The sequence below is a fragment of the Gopherus evgoodei genome, chromosome 1 (genome assembly GCF_007399415.2).
Source record: "Gopherus evgoodei ecotype Sinaloan lineage chromosome 1, rGopEvg1_v1.p, whole genome shotgun sequence".
Taxonomy (NCBI): domain Eukaryota; kingdom Metazoa; phylum Chordata; order Testudines; family Testudinidae; genus Gopherus; species Gopherus evgoodei.
Window position 1 is genome coordinate 246,795,219 of NC_044322.1, and position 22,861 is coordinate 246,818,079.

Sequence of the window (22,861 nt, forward strand, 5' to 3'; positions counted from 1 at the left end):
AAACAGCAACTGCTGCAACACTAGGTCCCAATTATTGGAGAATTCGTTGATGAATTTTCGTATCATGGCCCCCAAAGTTCCATTGAACCTTTCCACCAGGCCATTGGTTTGATGGTGGTACGGGGTGGCAACCAAGTGATTCACCCCATGAGTTTCCCACAGTTTTTCCATGGTCCCTGCCAGGAAATTAGACTCTGAATCTGTAAGGATGTCAGAGGGCCAACCTACCCTGGCAAAGATGTCTGTTAGGGCCAGGCACACAGTGTTAGCCCTGGTGTTGCCTAGAGCTACTGCTTCCGGCCATCGGGTAGCAAAGTCCACTAAAGTTAGTACGTACTGCTTTCCTCTGGGCGTCTTTTTTGGGAAAGGGCCCAGAATATCCACAGCTACTCGCTGAAATGGGACCTTAATTATGGGGAGTGGCTGGAGAGGGGCCTTGACCTGGTCTTGAGGCTTACCCACTCTTTGGCATACCTCATAAGACCGGACATACTTGGCAACATCCTTGCCCATCCCCACCCAGTGGAAGGACTTCCCCAACCGGTCCTTGGTTTTGTTCACCCTAGCATGGCCACTGGGATGATCATGGGCTAAGCTTAAGAGCTTCCCCCGGTACTTAGTTGGAACCACCAACTGTTTTTGCGGCTGCCATTCTTTCCAGTGTCCACCAGAAAGAATTTCCTTGTATAAAAGTCCTTGGTCTATAACAAACCGGGATCGATTAGAAGAGCTGAGAGGCAGTGGGGCGCTCCGTGCCGCCGCCCATGCTTTCTGAAGGCTGTCATCTGCTTCCTGCTCAGCCTGGAACTGTTCCCTTGAGGCTGGGGTCACCAGTTCTTCCTCAGACTGTGGACTTGGGCTTGGTCCCTCTGGAAGCGATGTAGGTGATGGGGTTGTTTCCGTTGCTGGTGAACCGCTCCCCGCTGGTGCACCTGAGGGTATTTCAGGCTCTGGCTGAGCCTTTTGGGTATGGTTGTCTTGTGCTTCTGCCAGTTCTGGCTCGCTGGCGCCCTCTGGCGTTGAGTTTGAAGATGTGGTTGCACTTGCTGGTGCTGGTTGCTGTTCCAGTTCCGGGCCTGGGACTGGAGATGCTGTGGCTGTTTCAGTGGTAGGCATGGAATCCGGGTCCACTACCTCTGTCTGGGTCTCAGGTAACACAGACGGGGCCTCTGTGGACGGCTCAGGAACAGGAATGGGTCTGGAAGCTTGCCTGGTTTGGCTACGTGTAACCATTCCCACTCTCTTGGCCCGCCTCACCTGGTTGGCCAAGTCTTCCCCCAGTAGCATGGGGATAGGATAATTGTCATAGACTGCAAAAGTCCACATTCCTGACCAGCCTTTGTACTGGACAGGCAGTTGAGCTGTAGGCAAGTCTACAGCTTGTGACATGAAGGGGTAAATTGTAACTTTGGCCTTTGGGTTGATGAATTTGGGGTCTACGAAGGATTGGTGGATAGCTGACACTTGTGCCCCCGTGTCTCTCCACGCAGTAACCTTCTTTTCGCCCACTCTCAAATTTTCCCTTCGCTCCAAGGGTATTTGAGAGGCATCCGGGCCTGGGGATCTTTGGGGTGATGGTGGTGTAATGAATTGCACTCGCATGGTGTTCTTTGGACAGTTGGCCTTGATATGTCCCAGTTTATTACACTTAAAGCATCTTCCATCTGATGGGTCACTGGGCCGAGGTGAGTTACTGGAGAGTGGTGCGGTGGAAGGGTAGGGTGTCTGTGGCTTTACTTGGGTGGTATGTGGGGTCTTTGGCTGTCCTCGGTTGTAGGGTTTATGGTCTGTGTGCCCCCTGGGGTAATCGTTCCCCTTGATAGTAGCTTTCTTGCTTTCTGCCAGTTCCATCCATTTGGCTCCAATCTCCCCCGCCTTAGCGATATCTTTGGGTTTTCCATTTTGTATGTACCGTGTGATGTCTTCAGGAACACCATCCAAGAACTGCTCCATTTGTATGAGGAGGTTCAGTTCTTCCAAGGTTTGAATGTTGTTTCCTGTTATCCAGGCCTCATAGTTTTTTGCAATGTAGTAGGCGTGTTTGGGAAATGACACCTCTGGTTTCCACTTTTGGGTTCTGAAGCGCCGACGGGCATGATCTGGGGTTATCCCCATCCTGTATCTGGCCTTGGTTTGAAAAAGTTTATAGTCATTCATTTGCTGCTTAGGCATTTCAGCTGCCACCTCTGCTAAAGGTCCACTGAGTTGTGGCCTTAATTCTACCATGTACTGGTCTTCGGGGATGCTGTAACCCAAGACAGGCTCCTTCAAAATTTTCCAAGAAGGCCTCGGTGTCATCACCTGCCTTGTAGGTGGGAAATTTCCTGTGCTGTGGAGCAATAATTGGCGCCGGGTTGTTAGGGTTGGCTGGCACATGCAGCCCAGCCTTTGCCAAGTCCAGTTCATGTTTTCTCTGTTTTTCCTTCTCTTCATTCTATTTTTGTTGTTTTTCCATTTCTTTTTGTTGTTTTTCCATTTCTCGGCGGTGGGCCACCTCTTCTTCTTCTTGCTTCCTTCTGTGGGCCAACTCTTCTTCTGCTTGTTTCCTTCGGTAGGCCACCTCTTCTTCTTCTAGTTTTCTTTTGTGTGCTGCCTCTTTGGCTGCCTGTTCTCTTTGGTAGGCTGCCTGTTCTCTTTGGTAGGCTGCCTGTCTGATCTGTTCTTCTCTTTCTTTCATCTCCATCTCTTTTTGTTTTATTTCCAGCTGTCACCTGTGTTCAGCTTCTCTGATGTGTTCTTCAGCCTCCATTTTTGTCTTGGTAGACATGGTTCCTGTTTTCTTGTGTTGGGGTGCCCTCCGGTGTTTATCTTACGAACTGCAGGTTCTCTGTTGCCTCCTGAAGTCTGCCTAGCAACAGTGCCTTTAGCTAATCTTCAATGTTAAGTAAACCTGAAAACCACTTTATTTGCATTTATATAGTGCTGGTATGACTCTCAATGGGAGTGCTATTGTGTGACAAAAGACTCGTGATAGCCCTTAACGACTTCTTGCTTAACATGCAAGCCACAAACTGCCAGAGAGAGCAGAAAAAAAAATTCTCTCTGGTTCCCTTTTAAAACCAACTGTTTCTCTCTGTGCTAAAAAGCCCTTAGCAGAGAAAAGAAAAATATAATATTCCTACTGGCTTCTGGATTCTGTCTATCTCCCAACCGCTGCTACACCATGACATAACCTTAGTCCCAGATTTGGACCTTAGCGTCCAAAATATGGGGGTTAGCATGAAAACCTCCAAGCTTAGTCACCAGCTTGGACCTGGTACCTGCTGCCACCACCCAAAAAATTAGAGTGTTTTGGGGCACTCTGGTCCCACTGAAAAACCTTCCCTGGGGACCCCAAGACCCAAATCCCTTGAGTCTCACAACAGAGGGAAATAATCCTTTTTCCCTCTCCCCCCTCCAGGTGCTCCTGGAGAGATACACAGACACAAGCTCTGTGAATCCAAACAGAGTGACTCCCCCTCTCCGTTCCTGGTCCTGGAACAAAAAGGACTTTCCTATTCCCCCAGAGGGAATGCAAAATCAGGCTAGCCAATTCAACACACACCGATCTCCCCTGATTTCTTCCTCCCACCAATTCCCTGGTGAGTACAGACTCAATTTCCCTGAAGTAAAGAAAAACTCCAACAGGTCTTAAAAGAAAGCTTTATATAAAAAAGAAAGAAAATATACAAATGGTCTCTCTGTATTAAGATGATACAATACAGGGTCAATTGCTTAAAAGAATATTGAATAAACAGCCTTATTCAAAAAGAATACAAATCAAAGCACTCCAGCACTTATATTCATGCAAATACCAAAGAAAAGAAACCATATAACTTACTATCTGATCTCTTGGTCCTTACACTTAGAAACAGAAGATTAGAAAACAGAACTACTTCTCCAAAGCTCAGAGAAAGCAGGCAGCCAGAAAACAAAGACCTCAGACACAAACTTCCCTCCACCCAAAGTTGAAAAAATCCGGTTTCCTGATTGGTCCTCTGGTCAGGTGTTTCAGGTGAAAGAGACATTAACCCTTAGCTATCTGTTTATGACACCTTCAAACAACCTTACCAAGTTCATCATCAGAATCAAGCTCCCCACAGACCAGGACACAAAGTGGCAGTAGACCCTGCCATAACAATAGCTGCAAACCCTGCAAGCATATCTCCACCGCTATTCTGTTCAATACCCCCTCCCCCAACACACCTTTCAAGAACCATGGATCCTACACATGCTTATCAACATAAGGTGTACCTCATCCAGAGCACTAAATGCCCCAACAACAACTATATGAGTCAAATGAAACAATTACTATGCTCTCAAATGAATTCATAGAAAAATAAAAACAAAAAACGACCGCCTGCACAAGATCTTCAAAAAGACGGACAGGAGAGCTTAAATTCACAACTTTGGTAGACCCTTAAAAGCGTGGTCTTAATAAAGATACTATATTTATGGCTTATTACAACAATCTGTAGCCCACTAAGCCCCCTCTTCCCCTTTCTCTTTTTGTGCAGATCAGTTAAAGGGCCACTTCACCTTGAATGATATCTTAAGAGTATGTGTGAACTACTTATGCTATACAATTTGATCTGCCTTATATTTAGTTGTAACATTCTAAATATCTTTCCCAGACCTGAAGAAGAGCCCTGTGTGGCTCACTGGTTTTCACCTGGGGTCCATGGATCCCTGGGGGGTCCACAGACTATGTCTAAGATTTCCAAAGGGGTCCACACCTACATTCAAAATCTTTTAGGGATCCACAAATGAAAAAAAAAAGGTTGAAAACCACTGGTGTAGATCAACAGCTTGCTTTTTTCACAAAGAGAAGTTGGTCCAATAAAAGATATTCCCTCACCCACTTTGTTTCTCCAATATCTTGGGACTAACACAGCTACAAAGACCGCTGCAAACATGATTTGGAGGGTTTATTCTGGAATTCAGCACTGATGTGTATTCTAAGAAGAATTTTGCATGAGCACTTCTGATTTTACATCTATATTAACAACAAGGGAATGGGGAAAGAGCAGCTCACAGACATAGATATCTCAACACGGGCGGTGCTATGTTTTTTGCTGCCCCAAGCAGAGCAGTCAGGCAGCCTTCGCCGGCATTTCTGCAGGAGGTCCGCCGGTCACGTGGATTCGATGGCGTTTCTGCGGGTGATCTACCGATCCCGTGCCTTCGGTGTGCCCACCACCGAATTGCTGCCGAAACTGCAGGACCAGCAGACCTCCCGCAGAAACGCCACCAAAGGCTCCCTGATTGCAGCCCTCATGATGACTGACAGGCCACCTCACCCCAGGTTGCCGCCCCAGGCACATGATTGCTGTGCTAGTGCCTGGAGCTGCTCCTGCATCTCAGATACAGGGCCAAATTGATCCTGCAAGTAACCCCACAGGCTTCACAATAAGTTGCCCTATGGATGAGTTTGACTTAGGGTTTCAAGATCTCATTTAGAGGACACTGACGATGATCAGGAAGAGCCAGGAAAAAGAGGAAGATGAAAGCACAGCATAGCATAGAATTACAGCAGTTGAGGCCAGAAGTGCAGCTCAATGCCCTTTGCACTACACTGAAGGAGCAAAGCAAGCAGCTGAGAACATTTTTGACTTTGTTTCACTGCTAATGAGACATGCAGAGATTCTGCAAATGCAGGAATTTAGCAGTTCCCTATTGATGAGTTCTTCCAAAAGTGAAAATAAATTGTTTAGAACATACCATACACTGTACTGAGACGCAGTGAGCTCATCCTCAGTACAATTACTTGTTATTTTCATTTTGTTAGCAATTAGTTTGAAATGAGAAAGAGCTTTTTTTCCCCTTCTTCTAAACAAGTTCAGTCTGTCTTATGCAACAGACTGATCAAGTAATGGAGGTAATGGGCTTGATTTGCCTCTCACTTGTTCCAGTTTTACACCTGCATAACAATACTGTCTTGTTTTATGCAGGTGTAAGCAATTGGAAAATCAAGCACAGTAAGGTCTAATTTACAAAACCCTACACCCTCAGTTGCAGAATATAATCAGTTACTAGTAATTTTTATAGGTTTCTCCAACCTCATCATCCAACTTCAAGCAGTTTAAGTTCAGAAGTTCCTGTCTAGTGATACCAGAAAAGGCCTCTTTCTGCCATGTATGTTCTCTCTTCACAGTCTGACATTTAGTGATAGCTGGGTATCTTCACTTACTCCACACTGATGGAAAGAAACACCGTCCCACTAGGCAACTTTACATAATCACACTTCCCATGTATTCAGTGGTATACATCTTTGAAGAGCTGCACAAACATTAACTCATTCTCATAACGTCCCTGCAATAAGAAGTTGGTATTGTTATCCCCATTTTTATGGATGGAGAAATGGGCAGCTCAGCCCAACACAATCTTGGCATTAGGAAAAAAAGAGATGCTGATGAAGAATCTGAGGCAGACTGAGAGGTGAAATAACTTGTACAAGGCCATGCGGGGAGTAAATAGAAGAGCTTTGATTCAAGTTCAGGAGTACCTAGCTCCTTGTCCCATGCTTTTTTCTCTAGACCACATTCCCTTCTCAATACTCCACAGTATAAGCACAATTTGAGATAGGCATGAACCAAACTCCACGGTTGAAATACCTTCCAAGGCTCGAGGAAGGTGGGATCTAAGATTTGTGACATGACCATCAGTTTTGCATCTCTCCCTTTGGATCTGCTTTGTTTACAAATGTAGTACTTCAGTATTCAGGTGCATAGCTTATATGATCTAATTCCATCTCTTAATGCGATACTTACTTTTGCAAAAATTCATCAGATCCATAAACACTTAGAAAACACTCTTCCTGGGCTGGATATTGATTTGTGCAATGGAGAATCTCTACAACTAAGTTACGGACAATACAGCTAGCTGTAAACAAAGATAAGAAGAAAAATTAATAGCAGCTTGGTAGAGAGTTGCTGGCTATATTGTTGAGCAGAATCACAGTACGACTTCTAACTTCTGCTGCAGTATAGCTCCATCTAGAGGAATTAGAATGAACCACACCTTAGTTAATCATTTTTTTCTGGCTTCACGTGGTCTGAGGAGGATCAGGTTGTCATTCATACAATCCTAGCAACTCACTGAACTCACCCCGGTTTTTAAAGAAACAGGAGAATCTGTCAGGAATCTAGAATTATAAACTTATCAATTCTGAATCAGAGATGGCAGAGCCAAAAAGCTAGTTATTCCCACTGAAATCTATAAACTCAGTTTTTCCCCATTGAAATTGTGTACTTTTCTCAAATGTGAATATAACCTAATGCAAAAAAAGAGGGCATGATGAAGGCTCTGCGCCTGCACAAGACCCAAGGATACGTCAGAGATTTGTTTGTCACTGCAATCAGCCACATTCATTTCATGAAGCCATACGTAATAGTAGCTGGGCACAGCAATGATATGAAGATATGTGCAATTAGCCCATGATAAATCTACTCTAGTAGTTACATTCCTCCATAACCCTGCTTCAAATTTTTAGGTCACTTTCCATCACAGGGATTTTCTTCTCCCCTCTCCCATTTTTGAGGATCTGATCCAAAAATCAAAGATATATTTATAGTTTGATTGTGAATTCTTGCAAGCAAATCACAATATAACTAACTAAATTTGCCTTTATCGGCATAAAGGACTTGCCCTACCAACTAGATCATGGGCCATTATCTGATTCTTCAGAATGAAGGCAAAGATCACCCACAGTACACCTAGTCAATTGTGCAATGCAGCACACAGCGGAAATAATTCCTTCCAAACTTCTGTGACAATCTGATTGCCCACAGCTAACAATCCGAATCACCAAGCAGAGGTTGATTTTTCATTTCAATTCTTCATTCATGCTATTTCTTTACTGCTAAAAAAAATTAAAACATTCATTTTAAAGTTTCATTTTAAAGTTTAAGGTGTTAAAACCATTTGTGTTTTAGTGACCTCTTGGAGAGCAGACACAAAAATTAAATGCTCACAATCAAACTGAAGGCCCTAAAAATAAAAGTGGGCAGATTCACATTTATGCACTGGCTGCTTTGTACTGCCTTACTGGTAAAAGGCAGCTGTGAGCCTTGTTTAACCAACCCATTAAACTAAAGTAGCATAAAGAAGCCAGATCATATTGGTAAATCTAGACCAAAAATATTTAAGCTGTTTACATTTAGATCAGGTCAATAAATGCCAATTCTTTTCCACACAATATTAATATTTTCTTTTATATTTCTCGTAAAAAAAAACGACAATTGGCACTTTCAATCCCCCCTAACCTCCCTCCCCAACTTAAAATGGAATGGTACCAAGTACCTAGCAAGATGACAAAAAAGTTTGTGTATTTTAGTAGAACTGAAGAACTGAATTCTGGAAGGCTAAAGAAACCCAAAGCACTTACCACATGGTGTAAGATGCAGTGGAGGAGATGAACAGTTTGTCAAAATGCTAACTTTGAATTTTGATTTACAAAGGATCTCATCTGATAATGTTGTTGTGATACTCCAAATCTTCCCAGTATTTGTTGTCAAATCAAAAGCAGGATATGCGTCTCTGATTCTGGAGAGAACATATGATAAGTTGATATATTGCAGCTCTCCTGTAACTTGAGACAAAACTACCACAATATGCCATAAACAACGGTATGGTTAGATATTAAGAAAAAATTTATATGCTGATGCTATGAACAAATCTACTTCTGTCAGACATCTCAGTGAGATAACTGCTGCCTATTTCATGTTTCATTAAATAAGAGAACCACTGGTAAAATAGCCATCAATTACAGCCCAGCATCGGCGGGTTAAAATCGATTGCTCGGGGATCGATATATCGCGTCTAGTCTGGACGCGGTGTATCGATCCCCGAGCGCGCTTACATCGATTCCGGAACTCCATCAATCCGAACGGAGTTCCGGAATCGACACGGAGAGCCGCGGACATCGATGCAGCGCCGTCCAGACTGGTGAGTACCTCGATTTTAGAAATTCGACTTCAGCTACGTTATTCTCGTAGCTGAAGTTGCGTATCTAAAATCGATTTTAATTCCTAGTCTGGACGTGGCCACAGTATGCAATATTATGAACAGAATCACTGTGTGGGTCTAATCCTAGTCCTACTAAAGTCAAAGGGAGTGTAGCCAGAGACATCACTGTATTGTGATCAAAATAATTTCACCATGATGCAATGAGTGTATTCTGCCCATTTATTCATGTCCGAATAATGGTGACATCATAGCAGAATTTTTGGAAGCCTTCTCAATCCATTGCTAAATTTCGAGCACTCAGCAAGGTGACCTTCCAGTGATTTGCCACACAGCATTCATCCATTTCTTCACTGGTTGCCGTCTATTATGATTCCCTCCTCCCCCTTTCAACTCTGTACCTAATAGGACCAAAGTATATACATTTGCGACTGTGAATTCTGATATCAGGGTCTGCTCCACTCCAACAATATTTCTAACAGAGAAAAAAAGATGAATGCCTATCTGCAGGATATGCAAGAAAGTCTTCATCACATTTCAAAGCTGCAATTTTCTTCTTGTCAGAAGCATTAACTTCTCAAGATTCACATCTATAAATCACTATGGAAAAATATTCGGCTTTTTATAAGTCACAACTTCATACATTGAGATGCCACGTTTCCAGTTTCTGAGTGAGCCATCCCCAGTCTTTTACTGATTTGCTTAGAACAGCATCCTTGGTTGGGTATATATAATCTCAGATAATTAAATTCATGTACTGCCTCTACAGGTTGTCTATTAATCCTGATGCCCACTTGCATTTCATTTTTGTTAATCATGTCAAGGTACGAGCACTTTGTTTTCTTCGTTTACAGAATAGTCCATATTCCACACAAACTATTTTCATAGACTCCAACACTCATTGCATTGGTGGTTGTAGAAAAGAGGGTCATGTTATCAACATACCTGAGGTTAGCTAAGAGATGTTCACTAATGGAAATCCCAGCTCCTTCTAAATACACAGTTGCCTCACACCTTGCCCAATGGAAAACCACTCACCATTGCCTACTGCTGTTTGCACTGCAGTCTGCTGGTGATGGTAGAGACTTGTAATAAATTCAATAAGATGCTTTGTCTGCCAAAGATACAAACTGTCATGTTGGATGGTGTCAACTTTTGAGTAGCAAATTAAGCACATAATCAATGGGTGATTATACTGCATTTTTCAATGGGACTATGGATATTCACTATTTGATCATATGTGACTTGACCCTTTCATAAACCAGCTTTTTGTGGTGGTATTCCTGCTTCTATTTTTTGTTGCATGTGATCCTGGATTATATAGAGCAGCATTTTGCCTGCATGCAACATCAAGGAGATGTATAATTGTTACTACACTCTATTATGCCTCCCTTCTTTGGTAACGGCATAGAAATTCTCTTTGTCCATTTTCCTGGCCAATTTCCAGTCATCCGTACATCATTATATGTTTTCCATATATAATCAGTACCACATATGCCAATCACTTTTTAACAATTCTTGTCTATGTCTCGTGTTTCCCAGTCTTCATTTTTGTAATAGCACACATCACTTACTCTCACAGGGTTAATGGCTCATTCTCTCTTTTCTGTTGTCCTGTATCATAGGTGGCTCTGGTGAGGCATAAAGATTGGCACCATAATCTCTCCACTTGCATTTAACACCATCACCCTTCCTGAGGACTCTGCTATCATGATCTTTTATTAGGTTTGATCACAGGGTAAGCCTTTTGGTAAGAAGCCTTACCACTGTAAACAGAATTTTGTGTTATTATTCTCTTTACAATTTCCAAGTTCCATAGATTTTGCTCTTACATATTCACTCTTGTCTTCTATTAAAGCAATGTTCTTAATGACAGATTTCTAAGGAGATCGTGTAACTAGCTTTGGGCACATAAACTTACAGATACTAAGGCCTCAGCAAAGATTGAATACAGCTAGTCAAAACATTTTCTGTGCAAAATCTGACACAAAAAATTGTATCTGTTTTCAACCAGGTCTAGGATCAAACCTGGAACCTTCATCACCAAAAATATGGGTTTCTCTTATTTAAGTTTAAGGAAACTCCTGTAGATGCTTATAGGAAACCTGTTCTAGTCATCAAGTCAAGTCACTAAAGGGAAATCTGCTACTACGTAAGTGCATTATATACTCCTTCTTCTTCCAATTACCAGAGGTCAATTTCAAGTCCCCTTTGGCGTGCCATTGAAATCTAGAGACATCATGGTTCTCAGCTGGGATTGAAAATATGATGATATACCTATCTCATAGAACTAGAAGTACTAGTTTTTGTCCAGATCCCCAAGTGGCCCCCTCAAAGAACTCACAATCCTGGGTTTTAGTAGGCTAATGTTCAAACCACTGAGCTATCCCTCCTCCCCAATACACTATATTGCATCAGATAGGAGTACATATCCTACCAACTGAGGTTTTACATTTCACTAAATTGACCTGCATTTTAGTAACTAAAATCAAATATTCTTTAGTAAGCACATTGCATTCTTTTGTGTTCAAGCAGCATGCTGTATCTTGATTTGGCAGCATTTTATATCGTCTCTGATAACAGTATATTTTGTGGCATAGTTCTCTGTATAAATCTCTTCATTATAAGGTCATTTCTAATATTACATCTCAGAGCTGGTTCCTAACTCATTTAAATACCAGTATGAACTCTGCTTTCATTGCATACACGTTCCTATAACATTGGGTGTGTGTGTGAGAAATCTAGGTTTCCAAAGCTAATTATACAATGAAGTAGTGCATTACTTATAACGAAAAGCTAGTGAACATGGTAGCTCAGTGGTATAATGGAAAGTCACACTACCTACAGTACATGTGCTAAATTTATACTAGAAACAGAATTCATTATTCTATAAAAAGGAGGTTTCGTGACTATGTGAAAGTAGTTGCCTGTGTAGCTTCGTTTGTGGATCATGAACACATCACAATTTCCACTCTCACAAGCTTCACCCTTGTAAGCTGTCTCCGTATAGATGACAAGGATTGAATGCTGGAGACTTAATTACCCTCTCACCCCTAAATCAGGGCTGAGGGCTGAGGTACAGAGGCTTGGCAGCCTGGGGAAAATCTGTATTGCTTGCTGCCCATGCTGTACATAAATAGAGGACTATCATTTCCAGGGGTTTGACCCTGAAAGATGCTGAGCATTCCTCTGGGGTGCAGTGCATACTCCGCTCCTGATGAAGTCAGTTCAACACCTCATAGCACTGAACCTTGAGACTGTGAATTTGGTATCTTTTAGTGTCAAATTCATTTGAAAAAGGATTCTGAAACTATCCGTGGAAGGACATTTGCTAAAGCCTGTTCCATAACTGTACCAAGAAACCTGGTAAAGAGATTATGGAAACTGCTTTAAAGTTGATACAATGAAATGTTTCAATTATGGGTTGCTATCTGTACAAATGTTACCTGGAGAAAAATATAATGGGTTTCTACTTGAGTTACTAACTGGAGCTGTAAGTTTCCATGATGTAGAGTTTGAATTAGATATTTTGCCTGATTTATAAAACCTGACAGTTACTAAGATTCTTTAGGGACTTGGGGGAAGCTCAGTAAGACTGAACGGGTTAGTTGTGTGCAAATCTAATGGAGATTTTTCTTGGTCTTTTCCTTGGTCTTTTCCTTGGTGTGACATCATCTCCTGAGGATGAGTTCTTATTTTGATAAAACAAAAAGAAAGAGTTTGCCACGGACACACATAAAACAAGCTACGGCCAAATAGAAACAGCTTCATTTCTATTTATCTTCCTATACAGCATTAATCTTCCTATACTGTAAATAAACTCATTAATTCAGAAAATCAATAGGAGTCTTTTCCTGTAATTGGAGTGGAAAGTTAAAATGTACAATGTTTGGACAGAACAATTTGAGTATCTGACAGAAAGTATGTCATGTGGCATATGCCTTCATGAATCTGATGCTATTAGAAAGGGGAGTCAGACTGACGCACTATGAAAAAAGGGAAACAGTGAAATCTCTGATGCAGCATATTTGGGGGATGGACAACCTCTCCATGGAGCTAAAAATATATTCAGCTAATTTCAGAGCCATTAAGATGAATTAGAAAGACATTTTTATACAGACAGGTCTTGAAAGGCCTTGCAAAAAACTGACTCAATATCTCAATGTAAATGGATAATATATATTTGTATACCTAAAATAGTTCTTTGGGGGTAAAAATTAGTATGTGACCATGTTACTAAAAAGACTTTATCATAATAAATACCAATACTGGGACTCAGCTGAGGTTGTATGGGCAACTTTCAATCTTATATTTCTTAATATTCTTGTTTTTTTTAAAAATGAATTTTCTAGTTTGTTTTTTTTAAAGAAAACTGAAAGAAAGAAAAATTCTATCCTATGGGACAGTAAAAGCCCAACTCTATTGCTTAGCAGGGTTGGAACACTAAGGTAGTACCTGGTAGCAATAATAGCCTATTATCCTCTAAGTGGAACATCCACTGGAGTGGAATGTTACACAGTTTGTCAGTGGGTTACACAGTTGTTTTCTAGACAAAAGTGGAATGTTAGGTATCAGGATTCTGAGATTCTATTCCTAGCTTTGGAAGAGGAGTGCCTGGACATTAATGAATGACTTGTGCTCAATAATCAGTGCTTATCAATGAAACAGATGAAATTTGAACTCATGACATTCAGGCTCCCAGCCCAGTGCACCTTTACTAAGACCAGAGGGTATTTTGCTGAAGGAAAGTAGATAAGCAGGCAGGCACCTAACTGCAGGCATGGCAAGATATGCAGTGCAGATGTCCCTTAATTTTCTAAACAGTTCAAGTGCCAATTCTGCTCTATTATCCATGTGCAGATGGTAATTATCCAAAACTTTAAAACTTGGCCAAAATAGAGTTTTCACGAGGACAGCAAATAACACTTCTCCTGTATCAGGACTATCTCCCAGCCAACTTTCAATTTCCAGTCCCAAACCCCAGAGGCATTAGAGCTGGTGAAAGAAGTGGGATGAAACATCTTTTATGTTCAGTACACTGAAAAACATTAACTTTGAAGAGGTCAATTTACTACTTAATAATAAAGAGGGTGGCAAGGACACAAAATATTTTTTCTACTACACTTGCTTGTTCATATTAATCTCTAAACCAAAATTAAGAGTTTTTCCATATTTAAAGACATTGAAATTGTGGTATTGTTCAGAAATGTAGAAATAATCATCCAATTAATATTAGCGAGATAAATGTCATGGTTGAATAAAGTTTTTTCATTACTTACTTCTTCACTCCATTGCAAAAGGAGGCAATACTTTCATTACTCCCTTGATTCACTTCAACCAGCTGGATAGACCAACCTGCAAGCTAAAAAATACCAAAATTAAATGCATTCCCCCTTCTCCCAGGCTTGCTGAGTGAAATAGCTGTTTCACAGCACCAAGCACTGGGACAGAGGCAGGAAAAGCAGGATGCAGCAGCACACTCAGGGGAGGAGGTGGAGGTGAGCTGGGGCTCCGGGGCAGGGCAGGGAGCTGCCAGTGGATGCTGAGCACCCACCAATTTTTCCCCATAGGTGCTCCAGCCTCGGAGCAACCACGGAGTTGGCGCCTATGGGTGCAGGGCTGGAGCACATCAATAATAGGGCTGAAGTATAGTTGGCATAGGGCATGGACAAGGCTGATATGGCCATGAACAAGTCTAGGACAAAGTTAGGACAGGAATAATAACTGGATCAAGGAAGGCTGGAAGCCTAGGAAGTTTAACATTGTGCAGAAGCACAAAGGTTCCTGGCTGAGTACTGCTATTGCACAGACTAACTTGAAGCTCTGGCGGGCTCAATGAAATTCCTGTGCCTGGGGGTCATATTACCTGGGCCCTGATCTGGTATAGGCTGCTGCAGCAAACCTGAGTGCTGACTCACTGCAGGCTCTGCTTAAGGGATAAGTCACTGTAGTTGAGTTGCTGCAGTGTCCCTGAGCCATGAGTTACTGCAGGCTCTGTTGGAAGAGGGAGTCATGGCAGCTGTGTGAGCTGCCCTGGCCTGCCTGCAGGTTTGCATCTTATAGAACTTTGTCAGACTTTAAAAGTTGAGGCTGAAATTTTCCATGCCGTCTTTGTGCCTCACTCTGATTCCTCCTCACACCCAAAAAAAAAAAGTTTCAACCAAAATGGTTCCATTATTTCCAAAAATGAATTAGGGAAAAATACATTTTGTCCATGTTAAAAAATTCTCAAGACTGTTTCTTTAAGAAGCACATGCGACTGCATGCTTTCGAGCAGAGACTTGAAATGTGGCAGGAAGATGATCTTTTGCTGTTCCCATGGAAATCTGCCCACATTTGGCCAAGTTAGAAGCCTTAGAAAAATCTCAGTTTACACATGCTGAGTGCAGAATTCAACAGCTGAAATCTCTGAAGATTCCATCCCCAATGAGAATGCTCCATCCTCTCACATCAGCTACATGTGACCAGAACACATGTACTGTTGTCACAGAGTGAATGAGCATGTTCCACTCTGAGAATGCAAAGGCAAAGATGGACTTTGCTAGCATCACTTCTCCTAGCTGCAGCTACTGTTTGCAATGTGCTTTGTGGACCTCCAGGAGGAAAGGCACCAAATAAATTAGAAATTGTTAATTCACCCTTTTTAAAACCACCATCAAATCCCTGTGCAGTCAACCATAGTCTTACAAGGAATAGATTTTCTTCAGCCTGTAAACATCAGAGAGAGGCACAAACCACAATTTCCAGACCTTGGTGTGATTCTTAGCTTTTGTGAAGTGGTCTGGAGTGGAGTTTTGACTGAGGTCTATAATAAGTCAACTTTACTCACACAAGGTCTGATCCTACAAGGTGTTCAGCACCTTCTGCTTTGAATAAGGTCAAGAGATGCTCAGCACTTTGCAGCATCATGCCCTAGCTATCTGAAAAGGGTCACTGTAGAGTGACTTGAAGTACTTCTCCCCACATATATCTGGATACTTCAGGATTCCCAAAATATTTCAGAATGCTGACCAAGAGGTGGGTGGGGGTCACCATTATGAGGAAGGGAAATGTGTGAGGTTGTGGAAAAGAAAAAGAGTGAAGAGAGGAGAGAACATCAGAGAGGGAAATGGAGACTGGAAGACCAGGAAATTAACACCCTCTCCCCCGCCCCTCCAATATCCCTGAATGGAGCACTTGAACGCTTGAAGGAAGGCAAGAGAAAGAGAAAAAAAACTTGGTTCAAAAAGACAACAAGAGCCAGAGAGGGATCTGACTTCTGAAGACCTGTTCAGTTACAGTAAAAGATATTTATTTAAAAAATACACATACATAAAAGCAAGCAGATTGGGGTCAAAATAGTCATTGTGCCAAATCTCAGGATTAGAACAAGTCATCTTGAACAGAGAGAGAGATAGCAAATTTGGCCACACAGCAAAACAGATTCAGCATAATGCCCTGCTATTATAGCTCTTTTGTGCCCCCTGTAAAAAAGCTGGAGAGATCCTACCCTAAAATACTCTGCTCTACCATTTGCTCTAGAGTAGTAACAGTCCAATGATTCAAACAATGTTAGTGGTCCAAAAGTGCACTACTATAGTATACACCACTGGAGCATTTTGGACCACAGACCAGATCCTCAGCTAGTCCAAATTGGCCTACTTCCATTAGAATCAATGAAGTTAAACCAATCACATCAGTAGAGAAACTGGTTCCATTACTCTAAAAAATGAAGCAGTCTTTTTTAATGGGCAGATAGAAGAGATATGTCCACACATTTAAGTGTAAGTTCGGTAAGCCACAAGTAAGATAGAGGACAGATCTGGCCAACATAAAATTCTTATTAGTTAGACTAAGCAGTTTCCTTTCCCTTCTTAAGTGATTTCTTATGGGCTGCTTGGTTCTCTTCTGAAAAGACAGATTATTCTACAAAGAGAGTAAAATTTAGAAGCTTTTCCTCCCAACTAATCATCAAGAAGAGTCAATGTACTGTTTATTTACAAAGGTAGCTTCCTCTAACATATAAAAGCATTACAGGAAAAACTGAGTAAGAAAAAAAAAATTGCTGCCTGATTACCCACTGCCTCACCTCATGTGTAATTATTCAGAACTTGCTCCAAAAGCCCATTAAAATCAATGGGATTCTTTCAACTGGCTTCAGTGGGCCTGATCCAAAGCCCATTGACATGTGCAGAATGAGAGCCATTTCTCACCCACTTCACACAGGTGTGGGTGAGTACACAAGATGTAAGACAGGGGACAGTCAAAACCAAGATCTTTAAGTCTTTCAATCATACAAATTTGGCACATACCTCTGTGCTGTCTGCAGAGCTGATGCTGGTCCAGATAGGTCCTGTGGTCAATTCTCTAGGTAGGTTTGGTAAGTATGTTTCCCCAGAGCTCACAAGGAAAGCTTTACTGTCATTTCTCCTTTTAGCTTTCATTCCTTGTCCACTTGCATTGTCGTCTGAGAAAACGGGATATTGATAGTCTATATGTTCAAAGCCTATATAGAAATTCAGATTTTTATTCTCTTTCTCCACATCTGACCCAAATTCATCTGCAGTTGGACTCAAGTTATTTCCTCCATGTGGACAATAGTCATAAAGTGTTCCAATGGGGTATGTGGGGTAGGAATTCTCAACTGAGAGGTTACTACATCCTGATAGCAAAGAAGGTCTGAAGCCAATTGTTGGTGGCACCCTGACTTGCTGCCAGTGTGAGGTGGGGCTTCCAAAGTAAAGATCCCTATGAGGAATTTGAGGTGGATTTACTCCATATAAATGTTCTTCTGCTGCATCCAAGAAAAAATCATTTTCTTCAAGGTCATGTGAATATGCTGGACCATAAAAGGGTATTTCACTGCTGCCTTCACCAACTATTTGATCAAGTCCTAGACTGACTTGGCTATCAGGATTAAAATGATACATTGAGTAAGACGCTTGTTCCTCAGATTGTTCTTCTTGTAACTCATCTTGTGTCAAAGGCATTTTCCAAAAGTAAGCCATGCTTCTTTAGCCCATCAATCTTATTAACACACAGGAGACTTGCCACAGTTTCAAAGTCACAATGAGTAACACTGCAGAATTTGAGCTTTATATTCACTGGAACAAAACAAAATAAAACCAGCTAAAATGAATTTAATGTGCTGTAAGTTGTACATATAAATGACATTCATTTTAGAGTTCTCTCCATAGGGTATAAGATCCTCTCTCTTATCTGGTACCTAGAGTGAAACCCACCATATGAAACAGATGGAGAATGGTCCTTGGTTTCTGTACTGTTGAATAATATTTGTGGTCATTAAAACTAAAGATGCCCATTTCTGCAGTCTCCAAATAAATAATTTTAAATTCCTTATTATTTTTACAGTTGAATAGCACATTTTATCCAAGGATCTCAAAGCTCTTCCACAATACCCCTGTGAGGTTGGTCAATATGGGGGGAGATTTTTTCAAAGGTACAAAAGAGAGTTAGCTGTCTACTTCTCTTTTGTGCCCTTGAAAACCTCTCCTTATACTATGCATTTTATAGAGGTGTATTTTGAGGCACAAAGAGATTAATTGACTTGGCCAAGGTCATACTGCAAGTCAATGGACACAGTTCTATACTCTTCTGTAGTCACTATGCACAATTTGGAGTTTATCATATAAATCAAGGCAAATATCAGTGAGCCAATTTAGTCTCCCTACCCATATGACATTTAATTAGAATGAGATCAGAAACAAGACCAGTAAACATATATTGACCTATAAGCATGTGCATGTGTTCATAAAAAGGTGCGGTTAAGTTGGCTATGCAACTATTTTGAGTCCTGGGATTGGAGGGGGCACAACAGCAAAAGCAGTGTGTCTTCAAAACTTCAGAGGGCAAATGGCAGGGAACAGCAGCTACCACAAGCCATACACAATTGTGTTCCCTACTTTTTCAAATAGAAGAAATAAAACCCATTTGATTTAATATTTTAATGGACTATTTATACCCTTTCTTTCAGAATAGAAATACTATTGAAACAAAAAGATCTCTTGTAAATTACTGAGGCTGAAATCACATAGTTTTTCAATATGCTGCTAAAATCTATAATGTATTAGCTTAGATGATAATGCTATGCACTGAAATCTATATTATAGTAGAGGATTCAACATAACTTTTTTATTATTATTTTGATGAAACTATCTTGACTCAGACTACTCACCCATAATCAGAAGGAAAAGGAGGATGAAAATTGGATTTTGTGATATGGAAACCTCCAAGACCTGCTGTCACAGCTCCAGGGTTAACTGTACCTTTGATCCTCGGTCTTTCCTTGGGCACCCCTCTCAAGGGACAGACCCAGCATACGCACTTCTCTCAGACTGGAATCCTGCAAGTCACCCCATTTTTAGAGTGGGTCTTTGGCTACAGTACCCATTTACCAATCATGTTTCCACAGCAGGTCCAACTGGATGTGACCTCTGCTATAGATTTCCCTTCAGGAGCTGTGCACAGTGGGTAAATGCAAGAACACCAAACAGTGTCTTCAAAAAAAGTGTCTATCTATCTGATTATAGCAATTGGAAAGAAAGGGATTAACATAACAAAAAGACCTAAATGCATATTGTCTTACTTAAGGCTTGATGTACATTACAGAGTTAGGATGATATAAGGCAGCTTATGTTGACATAACTGTGTCAATGTGTATAGTCTTGCTCCTGTCGATGTAAGTGCCTTACTACACCAGCATAACAACTCCACCTCCATGAGAAGCATAGGGCTTCTATCGGTGTAATTAGGGTGACGCAGTGTCTGTGTAGACAATGAATTTCTTACATTGGCTGTTGGCTGGATTTCCCACTCCCCGCTGGGGTTCCCTGCCAGGAGCACGGCAGCTGACCAGAATCTAGGAGTGGATCTTGTCACTGGAGGTGAGACGCCCCAGGGCGCAGTTGGGCTCCTGGCAGGGAACCGTGTGGAGCTGAGAGCCCTGGCTCTCAGGCCCATACAGTGACCCTCTTCGGTCCGTGGGGTGCTCCTGGTAAGGATGCGCAGCACCAACAGAAGGAGGGTAGTGTGGACATCCAACATAGGTCATCTTAAGATTGTAGTGTAGACATGCCCTATGTCTTGACAGGAATGATAAGCTTAGGTAGGCCTGATCCATCCCTGGTAGTATCTCCTCAGTCTTCTGGGGGAACATGTTACCTGTTTCTCTGAAGACCTTGTCTGTGCATCAGGTTTGAGGATTTTGACAGTTTCCAACTGCTTTGTTTAAAAATTTCTCACCTGAAGGGCCTGGCTCAGTCCTCAGATGGGGAGTGTTTGTGCCCTTCCCTAACTCCCACTCCCCCCAGACAGAAACAAAACAAGAATAGGCCTTGACACCTGTATTTTCAGATAAGAACCTGTGATTGGGCTGTCTAAAGACATTGACTTTAGGTTCTTGCAGACGTGCAACCTACACACAGGACTGAGTTACCTCTTTGCACCCATGTAGCAGACATCATGCTAGTAATCAAATAGTAACCAAATCAAATAGACAAAGGTTCACATAATATCTATTAATTATATATGTATCTTATTAGCCTGATTAGGATTTGACAATTGATAAATTTTGTATAGGTACTTCAATGTGTTACTAGGCATTAGAGCAGTTACTGAAGGAAAGTGATCTCTGTGACAGAGCTGGTTGAATTTTTTGATTAAAAACCCTTTGACGTTGTGGGGGAGGGGACACCACTTTTTTTAAATCCACCTTTTTCTAATGGGAAAAAAAAAGTCTTCTCTTTCCATTTTACAAACCTCCTTCCCTCTGCTTTCTTGAAGGGAGGGGGGAAGGAGAGAGAGTAAGGAAAAGAGAAAGGGGAAAAGTGTTAAGATCAAAATAATGCCCCCCAAAATTGAAAAAAAATTAATTTTGATTTTTTTCAACCAGAAAATCTAATGAAAATTTTTAAATTAAAAATAAATTTCTCATTCCCCCCCCCCCAAAATATATACTTACTTTGAATTTTGGGGGAACAAAAAATACTACAAATACTTCTTTTTAAGTGCTAAACATTTCTAAATGTTTCCATTTTTTCTCAGCAGTACGAACAACTTAAATGGTAAATGTTTAATGGCATGTCCTTGCAATGATCTGCATAACTCCTTCATGGCTTTGTCTCTCAAGCACAATGTCCTATCCTATGCAATAAAGGTTTTATATCCATACCACTGCATCATGTGTTCTCCCTCTCATACAGAGATATATATAGATAAATATCTATCTCCTTCATTTTAGCCTTTGTGCTGCTCAGGAGGTGTCATGCTAACAAATTCTGCAATGTTGGAACCAGTGTAAGTATTGTGCTAGAGTTTGGAGAGGGTGTAGCCACTTCTGCATTCCTACTGTTCTCATCGGGCACACAGTCTCTTGGGATCACTGCAATCTTATTTAAGTTAGAGCCAACATGAGGATGATGGAGCCCAAGAAACCCTGCACTAGGGATGCTGCCAAATCAGGTAGGGAATCATCTACCTGACAAACCTCTACTCTGCTGCAACAAGCACAGACCTGATTCATTATGAGTTATTAACACATTGGGTATAAAGCTGTATATATATACAGACTTTGTATTGATAGAGTAGACAACTGTAGACAAGTAGTTATTAGCCATTTAGACTGGAATTTCAGCTTGCCATATCCTGGGTCCTACCGAGGTACTCTCTGTGCCTTTCAGGAAGTGCTCAGTTTCTGGGAGGATCAGGCTCAGTATTTGGTCTACACCTACTCTCACTCAAATCCTTGTCCAAAGTTCTATTGATAAGTAGGACAGGTCCTTCATTATTGTTGGTATAATTAGTATTACAGTAACAGCACTGACAATGCCAAATGTTCAAGAAGTTTGAACCAGTCCCTGCCCCGAACAAGATTTTTTAAAAGTAGTTTGACATTCATTTTATTCACCTTCTGTTTTTTTGAGTTTCTATGGTTCATGTTTTTTTAAGCTGTGCAGCCATGAGGACTAGACATTTCCTTTTTCTTTTAAGATGAAAGCTAAGGTTTTCACATAATTGCCTTGCTCCAGTAACTGGGATTTTAAGAAGAAACCCTCCCCCACATCAAATATCATGAAATTGGTGATAAAAAAAAAATCACAAGAGTTGCAACACTGTGTAATGTCCACAATGTGCAAAGCACTTTCCAAACATTCAGATACTTTCCTTACTCTGAAGAGCTGATGGCAGAACAATATACACATCATAAACTCATGCATTTTGGGCTCAATCCTTCAATTTTGCTTGAACACGGGAATGCAATATTAGGCATTTTGCTAACCTATACATATATTTGTTACAGCCTCTTACCTGAAACACTTAGTTGTTTGGAAGCACATACGATGTCTTATTTCTTTGTACTTCACAGACACACTCAGATGAACTACAAGGTTTCAAATTCAAGGAGGCGTGAGTGTTCATTCCTGTTTAACAAGTTTAGTTTGTTGATGACTGTTTTCCATTTATTCCTCCAGGGAAATTTCAAATGATAATAAGGAGAAATGGGATGCACTTTTGTCTGTTGCCTTTCACATTATTCGGGCAACCCTAGTTTTAAAGGTACTGGTGAATGAACTTACACTGTTAATTATACTACAGACAAAAGACAATTCCTTTCTAACTGAAAGGATTTGGAAGCTGTTCTGTACTGAAATAAGGTTCGGAAATTTCACTAGTCTCCACCTTCAGTAAGATCACACACATCTTTTAGGGTAACATACATCCCTGTTATTACACACAGTGAAATGCTATACAGGGAAGAGAGGTTGCTTGGCACAAGAAGCAGCCTGTGAGAATTTTGGGAGGCGATAACATGAGGTGCACAATTCCTGGGTAGCAAGCAGTCTCTCTCTAAGGTGGCTTCCTGCTGCCCAGAGTGCAGGTGGCGCAGGGCTAATTGGGCAACCTCTCTTCTGCTGGGGTA

General features: G+C 41.3%; 1 protein-coding gene across 4 annotated transcripts in view; it reads right to left on the bottom strand.

The window, feature by feature from the left end:
* PIK3C2G (phosphatidylinositol-4-phosphate 3-kinase catalytic subunit type 2 gamma) overlaps positions 1 to 22,861 on the bottom strand; it is a 335,543-nt gene that overhangs the window by 301,619 nt on the left and 11,063 nt on the right. For all 4 annotated transcript variants that reach the window (XR_003997645.1, XM_030541961.1, XM_030541971.1 and 1 more), the window contains exons 2-5: positions 17,235 to 18,026; positions 14,223 to 14,305; positions 8,366 to 8,523; positions 6,750 to 6,861 (exon numbers count right to left, since the gene is read on the bottom strand). Coding sequence is in view for 3 of the 4 variants with exons in the window: in XM_030541961.1 (XP_030397821.1) it covers positions 6,750 to 6,861; positions 8,366 to 8,523; positions 14,223 to 14,305; positions 17,235 to 17,930 (1,049 nt within the window). In the remaining variant the exon portion in view is untranslated. The remainder of the gene's footprint in view (positions 1 to 6,749; positions 6,862 to 8,365; positions 8,524 to 14,222; positions 14,306 to 17,234; positions 18,027 to 22,861) is intronic.